General features: G+C 38.7%; 2 protein-coding genes and 1 long non-coding RNA gene across 5 annotated transcripts in view; 1 reads left to right on the top strand and 2 right to left on the bottom strand.

Annotated features, from left to right (window-relative positions):
* Positions 1–12,416, top strand: part of LOC119495781 — a 100,529-nt gene extending 88,113 nt beyond the window's left edge. The window contains exon 5 of one of the 2 annotated variants that reach the window (XR_005208562.1): positions 12,321–12,416. This is a non-coding gene — a long non-coding RNA (uncharacterized LOC119495781). Of the gene's footprint in view, positions 1–5; positions 240–12,320 lie in introns of those variants that run through there. The other variant, XR_005208561.1, reaches the window with a different exon arrangement.
* On the bottom strand, positions 12,113–18,304 carry emx2 (empty spiracles homeobox 2). Of its 2 annotated transcripts, XM_037782550.1 has the most exons (3): positions 17,257–18,294; positions 15,241–15,425; positions 12,113–13,284 (listed from the first exon to the last, which is right to left on the bottom strand). In XM_037782550.1, exons 1-3 carry the CDS (start codon positions 17,642–17,644, stop codon positions 13,114–13,116), a joined length of 744 nt encoding a protein of 247 aa, XP_037638478.1. In that variant the 5' UTR covers positions 17,645–18,294; the 3' UTR covers positions 12,113–13,113. The 2 variants fall into 2 exon arrangements, with proteins under 2 accessions (XP_037638478.1, XP_037638479.1); XM_037782551.1 differs by lacking the exon at positions 15,241–15,425 and having other exon boundaries at positions 17,257–18,304.
* A 1,719-nt stretch (positions 18,305–20,023) lies between these two features.
* LOC119495780 (uncharacterized protein DDB_G0271670-like) lies at positions 20,024–21,658 on the bottom strand. Its single transcript, XM_037782556.1, has one exon. The coding sequence runs from the start codon at positions 21,294–21,296 to the stop codon at positions 20,613–20,615; it is 684 nt and encodes a 227-aa protein (XP_037638484.1). The 5' UTR covers positions 21,297–21,658; the 3' UTR covers positions 20,024–20,612.
* Positions 21,659–21,726: the final 68 nt, after the last annotated feature.

Raw genomic sequence — 21,726 nt, 5'->3', positions numbered from 1 at the left:
TCCAGCCCTGCCTGCAGCGCGGAGGGGAGAGAGGTCAGGTTGGACGATGAGGGATGGGCCGGGCACTCAGAGCAATTTGGCTGAAGACTAATGTGTGAGGAAGTAGCCAACATGAAAAGACCTCATCCACGTAGGTCCGCCTGAAGCTGACAAACACCTGTTCTACTTAACCTGTAATGAGTCCGCAGCTTGGATCTGTCTTGTGTCTGTGGGGGCAATAAAAGGGAAGAACAATATTGCTTTAAAATCTCCTCACTTGCGTTTAAATACATAGAACAATATGTGGAACGACCACATCACTGAAATACTCCCATGTTCTCTATTTTTCTTCTAGTACTTTTCTTACACAACTGGTTTGTGAATTTGCAGTGAAAACATGACTCACAAAGGTCATACCTTGGTTATGTTGATTATATTACCTGAAACACAGGTAGCATTTTTTTTCCTTTTTTTTTGTAGTTTGGGAAGGGTTGGTTGCAGGCGAAACAGGAAATGAAGAGTTTTGGGCCTGTCTGTCCACGCTGATCCTCCAGCTGACTGGGAGGCAGCCGGGGCTTCAGCGAGAGCACTCAGATGTGAGGTCACAGGTTCAAAGCCCAGGTGTTGTGCCTCGCAGCAGGACACTTCCCAGTCTAAACAGTGTAAATGATTCTAGAGAATGTAGAGGTTAACCCGAGATCACAGTGATCCACCTCTGAAGAGGCTCTTTTCTACTGTATCTGACAGACATCAGTTTGTCAACACACGAATCTGCTCCTATCAATAGAATGCTACAGGAATGAGTCCTAAAACCTGGAAATGAGTTAGCAGTCACTGCAGAAAGTCAATGTTTTTTTGAATGGGTTTTTAGTTAGATGCCTGAAATAAGGTCTGTGGTTAACACAAGCTGAAGAGATTTTTACGTTTTGTTCTACGATATAAAATACCTCAGTAAATATCCCACTTGTGAATTTTTAAACGTTTATATGTCTTAAAAAAGGCGATAAGTGTCTAAATGGGACTACTAAACGTCATCACGCCAACTCATGCGCCTTTACAGCCACGTTTTGTATACTCGCGCTCATGCGATCGTGGTGTAGTTTGTTTATAGCCTAACGTTAGCTTTTTACTTATTGCGATTGCATTCACGCTTCAAAAATCATAAAAGTGGTGTTCATTGGTGGAGATTATTTTAGGGAACAAAACGTGTAAGTATCATAAACGTTTGTGTGCCACAGAGCTTATTTTCTGCAATAATCCAAAAGCCAATGGAAAAATCCCATTGACTTTTTGTCCAGGGAACCTGTGCGGTGCTAACTTCCTGGTTGGCCTACAAAAATACGTTTTATGTATGTGTGGTTATTTGGTGTCACTTTAGGGCTGATAATGTGCTCTATCTTAGTGTCAACTGTACGTTTTCATATGTACCAGATTACTGCAAATTTAAGTAAATGTCTACCATGTTTTGGTGAACAAATTTAATTCTAGATAACTTTAGATAAGAGTTAAACAATTATCAAATTTAATTTTCAATTTGTTGTCCAAATGAAAAGAGCATATCAGTGGATGTAAACTGTGATATTACAGCAGAATAAAAAAAAATAGGCGCTGCTGGAGAATCCCAAGAACATGCAGCTTCTTCCTTTTGATTCCCATTTCATTGATTTAATTTCTCATCCTTAAGAGATGTCACTTTGTCTGAAAATGTATTCATCCTGCGTATGCGACTCTTAATAACGCTAATCTTTCTGCCAGAGCAGAAATCTCATGGAGGGATAATCTGAGATAAATATAGTTAATTGAGGCCAGGTGAACTTTCTTTATCAGCAGCGCAGTCAACCAATCTGAAGTAAATGTGATAATTAGAACGGAGATGTCTTCACCGAGAACAGAGCGTGGTCCTGTCCCGCAGCCATTTCCCTCAAATTATATCTGATTTCACAACACATCAGAAATCTATAGCAAATTAGTGGGGTAACAAATGCAGTAATGTCTCCCATAGACATGTAAACATGATCATCTGGAAGCAATAAGCAAGAAAGACATCTCCTGCAGTTCTACTAGCATTTGTTTCTGATCTTAAATGTCATTGCAGATATTTCAAGATTCTCTTTATGATATCCAGAGCATTAATATAGCAGCAAACAACTATTTGCTATGTAAAGATCTAAAGGAGTAATGTCTACCTGAGCAGAGAATGAAGTCACTCTGTGTGTTGTAATCTGAGCTACTTCGTGTTTTGTTGACATTGTTGTGTTTTTTAGCCATAGGCTGTATATAAGAAGTGGACGTAGTTACTGTGACGTCATCCATTGTTTTGTAGACTGCCGTTTTGAAGCCTCTAGTTCGGCATTTTGGAGCTAACTACAACCAAACGCTGGATAAGACGTTGTTAGGCGACCAAAAATGTTATAATTAACTTTTATGAACTGAAAACACACTGCAAGGGTTAAAGTTGTAAGACGAAAACACGAACAACTCCCAGACCGGACAACGCCGTGGTAGTTACCTGTCAATCACAAGGTACCCACGCCCTAAAGCATACCCTGCTTGACCATAATTTACTAAATGAACATCTTGCTGTGTTGAAGAAGACTTGAAACTAGCGATTGAGACCATAAACTCATGTTTACAATGTTTACTGAGGTAATAAATCAAGTGAGAAGTAGGGTCATTTTCTCATAGACTTCTATACTATCAGACTTCTTTTTGCAACCAGAGGAGTCGCCCCCTGCTGGCTATTAGAAATAATGCAAGTTTAAGGCGCTTCAGCGTTGGCTTCTCTTTTCAGACCCCGAGGTTGCCCACTCGCTTTTAGTGCATGTGAGCATGCCCCACTGGCTAGCTCACAGATGCTGCTCTGCACTGCGCTCATATGGCAGTTACAGATGATAACGCTGCCAGTCGGGATGCCGCCATTGTGGAAGTGTAGCGTCCCCCCCCCCCCCCCCCCAGATTAACACTGTCAGCTCTGTCAGCAATGTTTGCCGTTGTTTTCACTGTTAGCAACGTTAGCTACAAGCTAGGGCTCCAACTAATAATTATTTTCATTGTCGATTAATCTGTTGATTATTTTCTCGATTAATTGATTAGTTGTTTGGTCTATAAAATATAAAAAAATTGTGAAAAATGTCGATCATTGTTTCCCAAAGCCCAAGAAGACGTTCTCAAATGTCTTGTTTTGTCCATAACTCAAACATATTCAGTTTACTGTCATAGAGGAGTAAAGAAACCAGAAAATATTCACATTTAAGAAGCTGGAATCAGAGAATTTTTACTTTTTTTTCTTAAAAAATTACTCAAACCGATTAATCTATAATCAAAATAGTTGCCGATTAATTTAGTAGTTATAGATTAATTGTTGCAGCTCCACTAAAAGCCACTGGCTCAGCCGTCGCCATGTTGAGAGTCGCGCAGAGGCAATAGAAATGCTCCCAATCTCACATTTAGCACCTTTAACATAAATGTTATAATATAGCAAGTGCACCAACAACAAGATGTACCCTCTCTCTGAAAGAAAACAGATCCGAGAAAAGAAAAAAAAGAGAGAAAAACAAGCCCTCCTCTTTCCCTGTCGTTTCCTGGTGAGGTATGAAAGGGTGCTCTCTTTGGCCATACATGCAGCCTGTGCTCCGCCTGACCACCATTAACACCCCTGAGAGACCACGTCCTAATTACTCATTCAGCCTGACAGAATCTCCTTAATTACAAACTTCATTAGCCTGCAGGACTTTGTTTTTCTCCAGAAAAGGAGGGAGCAGGGGACGACTCGGGCCAAGGTGCAGTGGAGGCGAGGGGTAGGGGCTTTAGCACCTTATTCCTCCATGCATTTCTCTTTTTTCCTTTTTTTTTTTCAAAGGAGATGTTAAGACCTCAGTCAGAGATCTAATTAGATTCATGGTGAGAATCAGACACCTTTTAACTAGCCTCTGGAGTCCGCCTAAAAGGACAGCGAGATCCAGGGTAAGAGAGGCACAGAGAATTAAATGGACCTACTACTGCCTTTCATGTGTGAAGTGGTCTGATTTGCCATGTCCTCACCTCCAAATACAAAATAACCTGCAGCACTTACACACCCTGCTACCATTATACCTCGCTTATAAACACATAGGACTGCCCGTGGGGGGGAGGGGAGGACAAAAGCTACAGCAAGACCATGTGCAGTGGCTCTGGCTCTCGCAGTAATTGGACTTGAAAAGACATATATTACCGTTACCTCGTTTATATCTTCTACACTCGGCGTTGCACCTGTTTCTTCTCGCTGCTGTTTTATATCCCAGAATCTGAGAAAGTGATGCACACCGGTGCAGATCATCAAAGTCACCTGCCTGTCATTTCTGTGGCTTACATGCATTTAGAGTTCATATGTTCACACTGCATCCAATTATGTGGCAGACGGCACTTTAGCCAGTGAGCATTACCACCAGTTAGAGTCAGGTGAGGCACAGAGCACATCTCAGTTGCTGCTAATGCATAATGGAGTGCTGCACAAGCGGCGATGTTGGAGGGTTCCCAACCATCGCTGGTCCGACTTCAAAGTCCCTCGGTGGACGAGGAGTGCGGCTGCTGGAGGAGTGATTATTTCACCTTAAGCTTACATAAACCCTCCGCAAGAAGTTATGCTTGTTATTAATTAGAAACTCCACTTGAGATCGTTAGACAATGTTAGCATCCTTCTTAGCAATGGCTAAGCTCTGCAGTGTGGAGGAAGAACATTACGAGTGAATGATTAGCAAGTATAATTTGGGTTAGTTTATCTGTGGAGGTGTTAAGGTGTTCATTGGCCCATAATAGATGTCACAACCTGAATGACTACCACCAATCATTTACAATGCTCCAACTCTGTGAGCAGCCATATTGAGACCCCCACGTTTATGCTCAGAACAAATAACTAAACAGCTTTTCTTCCCTTTCTACATCGCTGTGTTTAGATGTCAGACACATTTTGAACACATGGCTGCACTTTTTTATGACAGGAAATTCAAGAACATCTGCCGCCAAAAGAAAGAAGTAACAAACCTTTTCTTAGTTTTTTCCATTCTGTCTATTACTTCCATGTTTTGTGCTTCATCTCTGCTGGAGTTGCAGCCTTCAGTCCTCAGGCTCACAAGAGACAAAACCACTTTGTTAGTGAGGTGTTTGTGCTGAACATACAATCAAAATGTTTGTCGCCGCAACCCAGGGCATTCAATTTCTTGAAACAAACCCACAGACTAGTTTGTCCAACAGCATTTTTACACTAGGAATGCAGAGATACCCGCTGCCTGCCCACAAATGCACACACACAAGAGATGCCAACGCAACCCCGACGGAAAATACTGTTTGTGAATATTAGTCATGTTCAAACCAACTTTAAGCGCCTGTCGTGCGTATTATGACAGCATTGACCAGAGAATTGGCACGGCATCGCATCCATGCCACAAATAACTTCAGCGTTATATGAAAAGCTAATGAGAGTTGGCGTAAGAGTCGGGTCAGCATTCATGAAGACGCTGCATGAATGTGGAGAAGTTGAAACTTCATGAATTATCGTGTCTCGTCATGAAACCTCTGCTTGTGTGTTATGAATGCTGTCTGTTGTAAATTAGGCTTCAGGGAGAATAAAGTGGTCTGGTCAGTGTTACTTGTCAATCTCAAGTTTATACAGGCAAAAATGTCTTTATCCAATTTTAACAATAGAAAATAATATAAATCACTGGTCATTATTTTAAATTTGTGCAAGATGCAGTAAGCTACTTTGGTCTAGTGTCTCAGTCTTTGATTTGATTTCCAGTCTTAACATAGTGAATTATAATGTGTATTAAGATAATTCTTTATATTATCCACAATCTTATTGCTCCTTCGTTGATTGTTGTTGTGGTTTCACAATTGGAATAGATTTTTTTGTTTAAAGGAACAGTGTGTAACATTTAGGAGGATATATTTTACAGAAATGGAATATAATATTAATAACTATGTTTTCTTTAGTGTATAATCGCCTGAAAATAGGAATCGTTGTGTTTTCGTTACCTTAGAATGAGCCGTTTATATCTACATTCGGAGTGGGTTCTCTTCACGGAGCCAGTCACCATGTTTCTACAGTAGCCCAAAAGGGACAAACCAAACACTGGCTCTAGATAGGACCATTCACGTTTTCACGTTTTCACGTTTTCACATTTTCGTGTTGGCCACCGTAGTTCTCCTTGTTGGTTACAATTGGTTGCAATCTGTCACTTCAATGCTAGATGTAGCCATATCCTTCACACTGCACCTTTAAGTAAAATTAAAGTGGCAAATAGCGCCACGCATTGGTACATGTTGTCAGGCAAGTATTTTCTAACTTTGTGTAATAGTTTAATGGAAATTTCATTGTATCGTTGTTTGTGTTATTGTATTGTTTGTGTTCACATTTGATGTATTTTCTTGTTGAGTTTTGAGTATTTTAAAGGCCCATCTACTGTATGGTGGGGCATTGCAGACTAGCTTAGGCTATAAATGCTGTGGTATCCAGATATAAATAAAAAAGTAAAAAAATAAATACATATATGCATGCAGGCAGTCCATTGCCAGAGTTTAGTGCTGCTTTAAATTTGTCCAGTGCTGATAAGGGAAACAAACTGTGCAAGCTGATGTCATAGTAATGTGTCATAAATTATACAAAAACATGTATACTACGTCATTTTTAAAACAAGATCCTAGTGAAGATCAGTTTGATTTGCATCATTTAAACCATAAGCAATATGTTTTCTGCTAAATCATGTGTGTAACTTAGGGCTGCACAATTAATATAAATTTTATCGAAATCACAATATGGTCTACTGCAGTTTTCAAATCGCAGGAGGCGTAATATTTGTTAAAGGCAAAATGTGTCACAAATTACCATTTTAGATTAAATATTGTGGTGCTGCAGTGATGTCCTGGCCTACACATCATATTCTACAGGCTATAGAAAACATCTTTGTTTAGTACACATACCCATGAAAATCAACACCATAATCATTTTGATATGTTTTTCATTGAAAATGAGAATAATGATTATCATTCCCTCTGATACGCAAATCATATCGCAAATGCAATATCAGTCAAAGTAATTGCATTCAGATCATTTTTTCAAAATTGTTCAGCCCTATAGTATAACTTATCACAAGTACTTCAAGAACACAATAATAAGAAAATGTAAGGCTATAAAATAAATAGTATTTACTGAGTTTATGTTTCACTTAGTCAACACTAATCTATTATAAAGCACTTAATGAAAAATCCAAGGATCTAAAATTACATTTTAAATATGTGTCACAGGCTCAGTTGACTCTGGTGTTGAAAAAGAATAAGGGAAAGCGATGCACCATCCACTATCCAAGTGCACACGAGCCCCTGTCCAAGAAGTCCACCGCGAGTATTTTATGCTGCCTCACTTTCCAGACACTAAGCACTCAACTGCCGTCAGACTCAGCCAACAGAAACTTGATATTTCATGTTTTTTGGGGGGTAGATTTTTCTCCCTCCCAGCTACCAAGAGGGGGAGACACAGCAAAACTCAGACGGGTGCAATGCAGGGACAGAAGAACAGGTGCCCACAATTTCACCTGTCTGTTCCATAACCCACACACTCGCAGCGATATTACATTTCAGCTCTAATCGTAGCCACATTTGCAGCACTTTCACAGAGATGAAACGGCAGAAGAGAAGTGGACTCCAGTTTTAGATGTGAGCTAATGTCATTGGATGTGATCATATCCTGACATGGAACGACATAAAACACAGACAGAAGAATTAGTAAGCTTCATGTGGGTTTAACACAGGAGCAATGTGGCTTCAACAAGATGTAAGCATACAAAATATTTAGCCTGCAGCAGGTAAAAACAGGAGCTTTTTAAAATCTGTGTTTTCAAAAAGTACCTGCTGGTTGTGCCGTGGCAGCAGCCAGCGAGCAGATAGACCCGTATCAGTGCTGATGATGTGGGAGGGGACTCGCAGGTCAAGAGACACAAAATAGCTCAGCAGGCACATGTGATATATTTAGTGAGGCCATTGTTTGTTTTATTTAGGGAGCGAATTGAGGATTTTCCAAACTGCAGGGCCCCTGAGGTATTTTATCAGGTGTACAGTCCGCCATGTGTTACACATTAGAGCGCTGAGGGGAATGCTGGTTGCAGATACAACCTATAAAATGTTTGGAACTTCAGAGGACGGGGGGTCGACAATTGCTCTCTTCAGAGTTGGTGCATATGTGGGAAACACTTATATGCAAATGAAACTGCATCACATTACAGCCCAAATTCCCCCTATCATTAGAGAAAATAAACCTTAGGAATCTATGGGCTATAGCCAGCAGGTCATAAGAATATTAATGCATTGAAAATAAATGTTTACTGCTGCAGCCAGTGGAAAGAATGAGAGGAAAAAACAGCTAATAAACTTTCTGAGGCTTCCCTGTGACTGTGCAGGCGTGTCTGCTGGAGGCGCAGGGCATTATGGGACAGAGAAGAAGCCTGACAGGAGGAGAAAGAGGCATCTGTGCAGGTGGAAAGAAGTTTAGTGTTTCTGAATCGCAGCTCTCGATGAATATTTCATCATGAAATGGCCATTTGTCACTTGTAGGTCTGCGACATCTCTTGGTCGTGTGTTGTCTGTGTGGTGACCTCAGCGAGCTCCGAGGCAACGGAGCACCAAAACTCAGCGTGGGTCGGTCAGAGAAGCTTGTAATGTGGCTCTTGGCTTCGTTCATCTATTAACAATCACACTTTGGTGCCAGCCTCTTAGTGTGTGTCTACAAGCTGCTCTGAATTCATTAATTGAGATGGAAGATAAAAAAAGGGACACTTAGGAGGCTAATCAGGGCCAGGACAGCAAAATGATGGTATATTATTTGACATATGACTGCTATCATTTGATTTTAGTGTATTTTAGACAAAATATTAACTATAATCTATTGTTTAACCCAATTTAGTTAAGAGTTTAGGCTTTAACAAGGACGATTTATGTCATTGAACGCAGCAGGCCCATTTGTGCTGCGTTTAAGATCACTGTGAGTGTCGTGCATTTAAACGCCTCATCTCCTTCCAGATCTAAATTGGAAATAAATTCAAATATATAACAATTAAAAAATAGGTATTTTCGCGTCTGCGCAGTAGAAAGTCAGAGGACTAGTTAGTGAGTCCGAGTCAATAGGTGCTGACTGTTCCTGATGGAGAATTGTAAATTGCTGCGTTTGTAAAACATAATCATGATGATGATGATGATGATGATGAGAGACACATTAGGGCTGCAGACGCCCCTCCTCTTTAGTTATTGATAATAAAGAAAGAAACAGAATCCGAGGCTGCGATGTTTAATTTATTATGATGTAAGCTATTTGAAGGGTGATTGTATAGTAATTGCTCATTAGTCTTGTATATTTATCGCTGCACCTTATGTCAAGGCCAAGGGAATTGTGTGGGCTTCATTCTCCCGTTTCAAGGATCAATTTCAGAGGCAATTTGTGAAACAGGACAGATCAAGTTAGTCCTGACGTCGTCGGCCTATACAGGTGCCACCTCAGGGATGCATTTCTGATGATGAGATGAGGAATAAAACTAGAAAACTATTCAAAGACATCCTTTAAAAAAAAAAAAAAAAGCCACTTCTCCAAGAGATTTCAGCTCGATCAATTATTGACTTGCAGCTTTAATACCCAGCCTGTCTTCCTCCCTCAGCCTCCATCCACATTAGTGGTGTCAGCGGACGTAATTATACCTACTAATTGCAGATTAGAGGTTTTGGGTCAGTGGGGTCACTTGATAGGACCGACTCCTCTTTTCAGTGTGCGGATAATCATTTCAGACTAAATGTTTCATGCAAGCTGAGGGGGGCTTATAGGTCCACAAAATGTCCAAACTCGAGCTCGGTCGTGAATATTTAAGGAATAATCCAACAGTTCAGGAGCTGCAGATGATTTATGGAGAGTTTGGCCTCAGCTTAAAGTTTAGATAAGAAGGTCACCAGAGGTCTCCACAGCTGGCCCTCTGTGAGAGGGATCTGATATGTGAGGGCCACTTCACTTCACATCACAACACACACTGTCCCAACCCATTATATTCATGTGACCTTAGTCTCAAATTGCGCTTTAATAAGAGGCAAGATCTGGTGCGCGCAGAAAAAACGCATCTAAATATTAGCCATGCTCAGTGGTTTGCAGTTTATATGCGCAATTCTTATTCAGTCATTTTGGATTATAGGCTATTTTCTTTGTTTATTTGTTTTGCACAATTTGAGGCTATACATCATAACAAAAAAATAAATGAATAATATAAAGTGCAGGAAGAGGCAAAAAAAACAAACACTGGGCTTATCTGAAGCCTCCACCTAGAGATAAGATTAATATAAAGAAATAATATGACTACATAATAGTGATAACAAAAAATGACTGAGACTGTAAATTAATTTCTATACTTACAACTCTATTATTTTTTCTTATTTAAATATTTGGATGAGTGCCTTCAGAATAAGGACAGACGGCCAGGAGAGCGCGCTTAGTTTGGTACATTTTGGTTTAAAATGTTGCATCTCAATCTGCTTTTCTTATTCTCATATCCTCCAAAAAAAATATTTCTATAAATTAAAAAAATTAAAAAAAAACATTCAAATTTTGTATCTCAACCTGCTTTTCTTATTCGGATATTCCGACAAAAAAATATTTCCATAATTTAGAAAAATAAAAAAAACAGAGTTCAAATTTTGCATCTCAACCTGCTTTTCTTATTCTCATATCCTCCAAAAAATATATATTTCCATAAATTTAAAAAATAAAAAAAAAGCAGAGTTATTCCCAGGTTGAAAACAAACGCGTCTAAATGAGTCAAACTGTGTCCGGCTCTAATGAGAAGCCGGTCCTGGTTGTCTCTCGTGTCTCCTGTGTGTCTCCAGTGTGTCCACACAGGCGCTCAGAGGGGGGGACAGTTTGTTTGCGGCGGATCAAGGCTCACCGCCTCCACTGCACTTTCTTTATCTTAATTCCAACTTGAAAAGATATAATTATCTAGTTTGAACAGGACTGCTATCAAATCCTTCTTTAGAGGCCTGGTAGGAGAAAGCTCGAGTGGATTGTGGTTGTGGAGCTCTGAGCCGCTCGGTGTTGCCTGAGATAGATAGGAGTAATGAAGTTGTGGAGTCCGGAGATACAAAGGGCATTAACCTCATTAGCATGAAACCTTTTCTTCTAACTATTGTGGGACCCTTTCAGTCCTCTAATCCCCCCTATTTCAAAGCTGGGTTTGTAATAAAGCTTTTAGGTTTTTTCAAAGCTAATGGTATTCTCTAAAGATTTTTTTATTGCTGTTATAATCTATGGGCCGATTAAGAATTCCCTATATGCCACAAAAACAGCTCCTATTTTAGTTTATGAAACAATTAACACAAACACCTCGTAACCAGAAAACACTCAAATTGTTATGTATTCACAAGGAAAAAAAATCATAATCTAGTTTGAATTTTTTTTTTTTTTTTTTTTTTTTTTTAAACACTGCATTGTTTTCCTGTTTGTTTGTTTGTGTAAACAGAAAATAATTTCCGGCTGAATAAATAGCATCTTTTTTTACTTTTCGTCCTGTAATGTTCCCGTTCAGCAGCTTGCAGCATGATGGAGCCCAGAAGACAAGATTTTAAACAAAGATCCCATTTCTCGGCGCATTGCAACCTTCCTTATCGCGTCGTGAGGGGTAGTCAGATTGTACTAAATTATGTCCAACCAAGGCCCCTTGGATCCGTGGATTAAGAGATTAAAGTGGACCACTGGGCAATGCATCCCCTTTCCCCCCCTCATATTACTCGCATGATAATTGCCCAAACTGATTTGCACTTTCACAAAAGCTTGCAGGGACTCTTTGTATCCCTGCAAGAGACGCTGCAGCCTCTCAGAAATAAACCTGCAGTCTCCATCAGACTGAGAAACAAATGCAGAGCTGAGCACAACAAACTGCAGCATTGATGAAACTCCTCAGCAAAACCTCACTGTAACCAAAATGAGTCACTTTGATGGCACAAAATAAGAATAATTGCCCTAAAAAGCTCCATTTGTTTTAGTCAGAGGCCTCCATCCATTCAACTGCTGCGCGTCATAATCATCTATTATAATAATCATCATCATAATCAAACCTCTATTCTCTTACTGCGCGCAACATATTGATAAAACTTTATTGACAAAATATTGACAATTACATACTTCTTGGAAGTATACTTTGTGTTAAAATTGTAGCAAACTTAACACAAACACAAAAATTATTTACATTCTGTAAAAGAGGGTTTAACAGAAACATTAACTTTTAGCATTTCTGTACATGGAATACGCTCAGTGCTTGTTTTTTTACTCTCAATTCTCTGTTTAGTCCTTCTTGGCAACTTTCACTGGAGGCTGAAGTCCTGACAGAAGGCTGCATGGGGCCGCAGCGACACATTGGTAATAAAGCTTTAGGTTAAAGGAATGTCCTGATACCTTCCCTTTATTTAGCTGGAGTCAGATTATCTTTTTTTTTTTAGAAAGGTTTTGTTTTTCAATCGAATTTTTTTTTGTTCTATTTTCTTTAAAAAAAACAAAAAAAAAACACTATAGCGCAGCACCGCTACTTCATATGTTTTCACAATCACTTTTACACGAGAATCATTAATTAAAGACTGCACACTTTGTAAAAAGGAAGAAGCACGACATCTCTGTTTTTTAAAAAATAGAGTTAAAAACAAAATTGATTTTTTTTTCTTCTTGGTTTGAGGAAAAACTTGTCAAATTAAATAAAACAACTACCAGGAAAAAAAAAAAAAAAAAAGACTAGACCATGCAATTCAAGTTTTACAAAAAGCAGTTTGGTGTTTTGGTATCTTGAGTGGAAACGTTTTTTGTTTTTAATTTAAAAAAAAAAAAGTGCAAAACGTCCAATGTGAATTGGAGAAAAAAAATGTGAGATTGTAGTGGTGGTGGTTTGGTGGTTTGGTGTGGAAAGGTTCAGGTGGACTGAGACACTCAGACCTGACAGACCAGCACGGTGACAGACAGCAGAGCCACCAGTCGGGTTTCTCTCACCCTCAGCTGCAGATCTGGCTCTTTACCGCCTCACTGTCTCTACACGGCATCCGTTATCCATGTCCTCCTTTCACTCAGACGCTCATATAGTCTCTCTTTCGTTTTTAATCGTCCGAAGTGACATCTATTTCCTCTGGACTGCTTCCCTGTTTAGTCGCCATCCTCCACCGGTTTATGTGATGTGATCCTTTCTTCTTCGACTGAGACTCGGAGCCCTCCTCCTCCAACTTCTGGCGCTTGAACTTCGTCCTCCGGTTCTGAAACCACACTTTTACCTGAAGAGGGAAGAAAAAGAGAAAGAAAAGAAAAGAAAAGAAACGGGATCAGTATCACGAGATAAACCGAGATTGGCCAGTGCGTAAAACTAGTGCGTAAAACTAGTGCGTAAAAGGGATGCATTGTTTGTTGGACAGCAGCAGCTGAATACAAGCAGAGAGAGGTGCAGTGGGAATAAAGGAGGTATAAACTGTGACCTGCATAAACAACCTCCAGGATAAACTATTATAATCTAATCAATGCATTTAAATCCTCAAATTACAATTATTTGTCTATACGATACAACTTTATAGTCAGTTTGCACTGAAATTCGATAGATATACATACTGTTACCATAGACAGACACACAAGTAAGACCCATCAGACAAAAAACAAAAACACATCACAATTATTCATACATAGCCCATTACAAAAATTACCATCTGTCCTCTGGATTTACATGTCTTCTTTAGCAGCACATTAAATATTATTTAGCAACAAGATGGACTGAAGGACAAAAGCGTCTAATATATAATATTAATTTAACGCACAAAGAGTGCCCTTTAAATAAATAAATATATAAGGTATTTTCTAAATATGAGCTCACAAACATGTGTTGTCTGGAAAAACTTTTTGCTTCATCTAAAAGTAGGTCAGAGCATTTTTTTTTTCACAATATGATTTTTTTCTTTTTCTGCAAGCATGTGAAAGAAATAAAAGGAGTCACATAATTAACATGTATTTTCACACACTCCTCTAAATCGACTGTTTAAACGGCACCGTGGGGAATTAACAACATCTAAATCGATAAATAGTCTGTTCCCTTCTTTGTCACTCTGCAGCCCCTTTTTTATCTCTTTAAATGGACACTGAGGTGCGTTTAATAAGCCTTCAGTGGGCTCATTAAAGCAGGTGATGGTTCATTTCTCCCTTCAGTCCCTCCAAAGGCCCCGCCGTCCAAAGGAGACACAGCGGACAAAAGACAGCGTCTGATGGGCTCAAACAGCATCTTAAATATGGCAATCCACTGAACCCGCCTGGCTCTTTGTATCTTCTATCCTATAAAATGGTTAACTGGTTAATTTGCCCTCCATTTTGAAAGGCAACATTCATTCATTCCCCCAAAACAAAGTAATTCAACCCCTCCTAAAATGAGGTTAGGCCTATACAATGGCAGTGGATCGGATCCAACAGAAAAGCCTCTGTCTTCCATTGACAACATGCATTTATGGACCCATGGTGTGTAGAAACAATTTTGGTAGCTGATAATTTAAAATGATTGTTTTGCTATAACTATATATCTTTGTTGTCATATAGACGTTAAAATGCATTTTATTTATAAGCGGCCTGGGTTTTAAAAGGCTCCATGACGCACGGTGCCACGTTGAAGAAAAAACAGAACGTAGTGCACTACATCAGAATCAGAATCAGAATCAGAATCAGAATTAGAATTAGAATCAGAATCAGAATCAAAATTAGAATCGGAATCAGAATCAGAATCAGAATCAGAATGGTGTTTATTGCCAGGTGTTAGAGGTATACACTAGGATTTTTTTTGTGGTTTTGTTGGTGTAAGTTAAACAGTATAATAACAAAAGAATAGATAGAAGCGTTAGAATAAAATAAGAAAAAAAATTGAATTTCTACCAATATACAATATACAAAATAAGCTATAAACATGATATAAACAGATATTGCCGGTGTGCAAACAACCAGGTGTCAGATGGAGAATAATGGTATGGTGGTGATGAGAGTGTATGAGAGCGGGGGAGAGTCAGCCATAATGTGAGAAATTTATTTTTATAATAACAATAAAAATGGCTATAAAGTGTAAGCAGGCCTATTTCTAACAGCCAGAGCATGACATCACACCAAGAAGCAGCGTTTACTATTTCAAAATACAAATGAGCACATTGTTCCAGGTGAACAGACAAAAAGACAGTTTAATGTTGAATAAAATATATAGTATTTCTTACCTGAGTTTCTGTGAGGCTAAGGCTGTGGGCGAGCTGTTTTCTTTCTGCTCCCACCACGTAATGGTTTTTCTCAAACGCGTGTTCGAGCCGCAGGAGTTGCGAAGGTGAAAAAGCTGTCCGGATTCTTTTGGGCTTTCTGGCCAACGCGTTGTGCAAAAGGAAACTCTCTGGACTTGTTTCATTACCTGCAAACGAGCAGAACAACGAGGATCCGTCAGCAGCTTTCTTTAATTCTATGAAATATATAACATTTCCATAACAAGCAGCAGGCCTGCGCACAGCTATTAAACAATAGTCTACTGAGGGCAGACTGGGAATAAACAGCATGATAATAATAATAATAATAATGTCTGAGGAGAAGCTGGACACAAGTCAGTAAATTGATAATTTATTGAACACGTATGTATTTTAAATTATTGCTTATTGTATTCGTGTAACATTTGTGAGAGCAGCGCATGAAGGAAAGCAGCTGTATAATCCTGGGCCTAATTAAATTAGCTCCTTTGTAAACAAAATCACAGGTAAACTGGAAGCAGCATGAAGACGTTTAAATAAACAGCAGCCCAAAAAACACTTTAAAAATTAAATTAAAAAACATTCCTATAAAATGTCATAATTTAGCTTTTTTTATTTGTCAGAAATAAACACACAAATATAAATGCAATTAAATGAGCGACTAAAAAGCAAAAAATAATAAACGAATATTCTCAGTCTAAAAACAAGCTAAGTCAACTTTCATAATAAAATCTAAATTACCCGAAATTTGAGTCATGCCAGTCTTATAAAATTAGCAATAAGCTTGTCAAATAACCACCATATTTTTTCCTTTAAATACTAAAATATATTTTTTTTTAGTTAAAATGTAAAAGAAGTGAAGCATAAACTGCCGAGCAGCGAGATACATTAGTTTCGTTTTTACGCATCATAAATCTCATGCTACATATAACCTGCAGGTCCAAATGTGTACAAATATGTCAAAATGTATTTTTTTTAGCCATGAATAGCCACATAGACAAAAGGCAGCAATTGTTTTTTTTACTCGAAATACTTTTTTATTTCTTCTAAATGAAGAAATTCATTATAGGGTAATTTCTTTTGAGCGAAATAATCCATTAAAAAAGTGTGTTTTTTGTCCTGACAATTGGAGATGATGGGCTTTAAAACTGCTCTGCTACAGATGTTTAATTCCTTCTGTATATACATGCTGCTGTCTGTATACTGATGGAGAGACCATGAATATTATTTTCCATTTCTGCTAATAGATCCCCCGAAAATGTTACACACTGGACCTTTAACAAAATTTGAGCTTGGATTTAAAGCTGCAGTGGGTAGAAATGGAGCAAATAGGATTAAAAAAAAAGTTATTTTTAAAAAACGGTCACTATATCCTGACAGAAGTGCATGAGACAGGTAATCTGAAAAAAAATCATGTGTCCTCCGATGTCCTCCTAATGACATCTGTAAGATTACTGTTACTGTAATGCCTATTTGTCACCTCAAATGTTTTCAGAAACATCTTGTAGTGAAATCACTCTCGGCGCGTTTCGTGCGTAAAAGAAGCCACACGAAGCCATTTGGATAACCTTACCTTGAAACCTGTGACCTAAGTTGAGGGGTCCCTTTGCTAAATATAACCTGCAGGTCCAAATGTGTACAAATATGTCAAAATTAATTTGTTTTATCCATGAATAAACACTCCAGGCAGCAGACAGCTACACTCAAACCATTGTTTTATTTACTCGAGATATTTTTTTCTTCCTTCTAAATGAAGGAATTCATTATAGGGTATAATTTCTTTTGAGCGAAAGAATCCATTAAGTAAGTGTGTTTTTTTGTCCTGACAATTGGAGATGAGAGGCTTTAAAAGTGCTCTGCTACAGATGTTTAATTATTTCTATCTACATATGTTTAATTCCTTCTATACATACATGTGTACTGATGGAGGGAGAAAGAGAGAGAGATAAATCATTCTTTCGTGCGTAAAAGAAGCCAAACGAAGCCATTTGGATAGCTTACCTTGAAACCTGTGACCCAAGTACCTATATCTGTGTAATAACCAGGGGTAGAAAGTGGATGGGTCTCTTTGCTGGCTGGCAAACAGAGGATGCGGACTGTGAGACGATGAGAGCGGGTGTCCAGCCAGAGCGTGCGGAGGAGCCACTTGATGCACCGGGACGTTCTGCTGGTGAGAGACCGCCTCAGCGAACACCAAGTCCGGGTTCGAGTAGACGCTCCTGCCGCCGGAGTGGAAGCCGTTGAGGAAAGGGTTCATCTGGCCGGAGTTTGCATAGCTGAGCGCCGCTGGCCTGATGGGCTCCTCGGTGCGGGACGCCGGGATGATGGGATTATCCTTCGCCACCAAAGACTCGATAGTGAAACACCTCTTGGGTGTAGGTTGAAACATGGTCTGATAGTCCAGATTCCCAAGTTTAAAGTTGTCGTATGAAAAAAATACTCCACACCCAAGAAAAGAAAAGAGAGGAAAGTTTTTCTGCAGCAGTAAATAAGTTGAGTCGACAGCAGTGTCGCGAAAAGCCAAAATAAAAAGTGCCCGGCTCTATACTCCCAGACTAATCCATGGATGTGATCGTTTTCCTCGCCGGTGTTCGTGCAGGCAGATTTGTTAGTTCATGAGCCTAATTAGCGCTGCAGTCCCATAAACAGCTTCCTCTGAAGGCTGTAATGGCATGGTGATTGGTCGCTGCTGCTGCTGCTGCTGCTGCTGCTGCAAGCCTGAAGGTGGAGAAGAGGAAGACGCTTAAAAAGTGCGTCAATGGGAAGAAGCAGAGGAGAGAGGAGAGGAGAGAGGCGGATTCGTCCAGAGAGGAGCCCCCCACACACACACATACACACACACACACACATTATTACTCACACGCACATATATCTCCAGGACATTTAACACACTCATCTGAACCAGTAGAAAAAAACTCAAGGTATAGCATGCTTATTTGCATTTAGTTAGGGCTATGGCAGCTTCAAACTGATTTAAAAAAAAAAAAAAAATTATATATATACTTTATTTTTTCCCTTTTTTCAAGGTTGTTTTCATATATGCAATCCACTTGTTTGTAATTACAACAGTCTATAAACCAACTTTTAAGTATAGACGAGCTTTACAGACAAACCCATCCAGTACACTAGAAAGAGAAAACAACCTCAACATTCAAAACCAAAACAAAACCAAGAAAAGATATAACAATAATAATAATAATAATGACAAAAAGAAAGAGTAGAGTTAAAAAACAACAACAAAGCAAAACATTTTTTTTTTAAAGGTGGGGGTTTGTGTGGTGTTAGTACTAGCAAGTGATTATTTTTAATTACGCACAACAATGTTGCGCAAACATTCACATTAGCTTCTATTAAAGTCGATGCTGTGCGCGCTGGATGATGTTCAGCAGTTTAATTGGCAGTCGGCCTCTTCATTTATTTCTCTGTTTTTGTTCCTGTTTTGGGGGTTTTCTAACTGGATTTATGTAGAGAAACTGCTCTTCAGATTCTATTAGGATATACGTTTTTTATTCTTATTTTATTCTAACGTTTTATCTATTCTTTTGTTATTATACTGTTTAACTTGCACCAACAAAACCAACGCAAATTCCTAGTGTATACCTCTTACACCTGGCAATAAACACGATTCTGATTCCGATTCTCATTCTCATTCTCATTCTCATTCTGATTCTGATTGACTCTTCTGACTCTTTAATATTTCTGCTGGAGACACAAACAAGCTTTAGATTTAAAAGCATTTTGTCAACTATGACTGTCAGTCTTCAAATATTCAATAACACCTTCTCCCCCCTGATGATGATGTGTCATTCAGTGTTATTAATGCAGAATGCTCACGTGTTTATTGGGAGTATGTACCTGTGAGTGCAGGCCAGGCTGTCACCTCCCATGTGTGTGTGCGTGTGCGTGGTGTGTGTGGCGTGTGTGTGTGTGTGTGTGTGTGTGTGTGTGTGTGGATCAGCAGCACAAAGCTGCAGCCATGGCCGCGCACCGAGCAGGGCCTTCATAAACACAAGATACACACTAATAATAACACGCCGAGTTACACTCACTTAACATTGAATACATGCAGCCCTGAAAACCATTAATGCTCTATAGTGTTTTTACATTTAATCTGAATACATTTTTTATTTCTATTTTTTTGTTTTTGTTTGCAGGTTATTATGACTTCAGATGTCAGAAAATTAAAGTCGCCTTTGAAGGGACCACTGAATGGTAGGATAAAAATATCTATTATATTATTAATATTATTATTATTATTATTATTATTAGTCTATTATCGTCGCTTGTTTAAACACATCTTAAGGACACTAGGTTTAATTTTGCGGGCATGTTAGGGCTCTCTGTGGAATAAAATACAAACTGCTGTACAACACATAATGCTGCTGAAATGCGTCAATCCAGATTACATTGTTATTATCAGGAATTATTGGGAGTTTTATTTGAACTAGCTTTGTCAGTTCATTAAGGTAAAGACTTTTATTTTGTAATTTTTGTAATGTCACCTAAAAAATATCAGTATTACCCACATTATTATTATTATTATTATTATCAGTATTACTATTATTAGCATCATCATTATTATAGTACATCATAGCTAAAAATCGGGCAACCACATTAAAAGCCATTTGTTGTTCTGAACAAGCATATATTTAAAGGAAAAGATGAGCATGGTTGAGTTTTTATTTTAACAACTCTAACATGATGTTACTGGTTTGCTAATGGACTGCTTACTGACCACTGCCTGCCTGAGTTTTACACCGAGTTAACTGCTGATCGTAGACATGAACCAACACGGTGAAGCGTGTCGGTTCATCTCCACGGAGCTTTACTGACCTCTAGTGGTCGCTTACATCATGGTAGGGTCATAAAATGGGACCAAAACTGGGGTCTGAGGAGCTTTAGGGTACCCTGAAAACAGAGAGATCCAGCAAGTCCTTAACAAGATGAAGAGTGGTTTAGTTTCACTGGTGTTGCACTATGTAATGTCACCTTGTCACCTTAGCTCTATATACTCTACTTACTATATACTCTACAGTATTGTTCTTCTAAGGTTACTTCAATTTCAACATCTTCTATTTCTTCTGTATGCTTTTTGGACTTTTCTGCATACTTTCAGCTCAAGAAACCATTCAACTATCAAAATATTCAGCTCTTTCAGAACACTAGTGCTATATATTTTCTTGTTTCTATTGTTTATACTTACTTATATATTTATACTACTTTCTGTCTAACGACATAGTTTAAAAAATTCCATCCAAATACCACTTTCTGTCAAGCGACTTACAATTTTAAAGGTTAATTCTGCCCAAATACTTTCTGTCTAAACACTTAGTAGTAGTATTACAGTTTTAAAGGTTCTAGCTACTACTGCTGCTGCTGCTACTAATACTACTACTACTGCTGCTGCTGTTCCTACTGCTTCTACTACTACTGCTCCTGCTCCTTCTGCTAATACTACTAGGATTACTACTACTGCTCCTGCTGCTGCTCCTTCTGCTACTAATACTACTAGGATTACTACTACTGCTCCTGCTGCTGCTCCTTCTGCTACTAATACTACTAGGATTACTACTACTGCTCCTGCTGCTGCTCCTTCTGCTACTAATACTACTAGGATTACTACTACTGCTCCTGCTGCTGCTCCTTCTGCTACTAATACTACTAGGATTACTACTGCTAATACTACAGCTACTACCGTTACTACTACTACTACTGCTACTACTATTATTGCTATTGCTACTACTACTACTGCTAATACTGCTGCTACTACTACTACTACTACTACTACTGTTACTACTACTGCTGCTATTGCTACTACTGTTACTGCTACTACTACTACTGCTACTACTATTGCTATTGCTACTACTACTACTAATGCTACTGCTACTACTACTACTACTATTGCTATTGCTACTACTACTACTACTACTGTTACTGCTACTACTACTGCTGCTATTGCTACTACTGTTACTGCTACTACTACTACTGCTACTACTATTGCTATTGCTACTACTACTACTACTTCCTACAGGAATTTTCATGGTAAAACAAGCATGGAGTTTTGCAGGATGAATTTTGAGCAGATTATTTCCTGTGAATGTTGCATTAGAGATAAGTTTTCCTGTTATCCTTAGTAACTTGATACAAATCTCTGTCTCTATTATGTATTTTTTATTTTTTAACAATCATTCTTACTTAATAGGCTTCTTTTTTGACAAATTCAGTGTTTTCCTCTACCTGACGCTAACTCTTTGGTTGTTCAAACTGTATACTTCTCTAATTTTTAAGTTTATAAATGAAATAATTCAGACTTTAAAAGTTTAGTTTTCTTCACAGAAATGAATGAAATGCTGAGACACAGGCCAACTGTATTTTTTTTTATTTTTAAAGTTGTCTTATACCCTTTAGAAGGCCTTGCGATCCCTTGTGAAGCTTTGGCGACCTCCGCGTTGGGAGCCGCCGTCTTCAGTG

The sequence above is a fragment of the Sebastes umbrosus genome, chromosome 10 (genome assembly GCF_015220745.1).
Source record: "Sebastes umbrosus isolate fSebUmb1 chromosome 10, fSebUmb1.pri, whole genome shotgun sequence".
In the NCBI taxonomy this organism is placed as follows: domain Eukaryota; kingdom Metazoa; phylum Chordata; class Actinopteri; order Perciformes; family Sebastidae; genus Sebastes; species Sebastes umbrosus.
The sequence above is the reverse complement of the archived record's forward strand: the minus strand, read 5'-3'. Positions and strand labels throughout refer to the sequence as shown.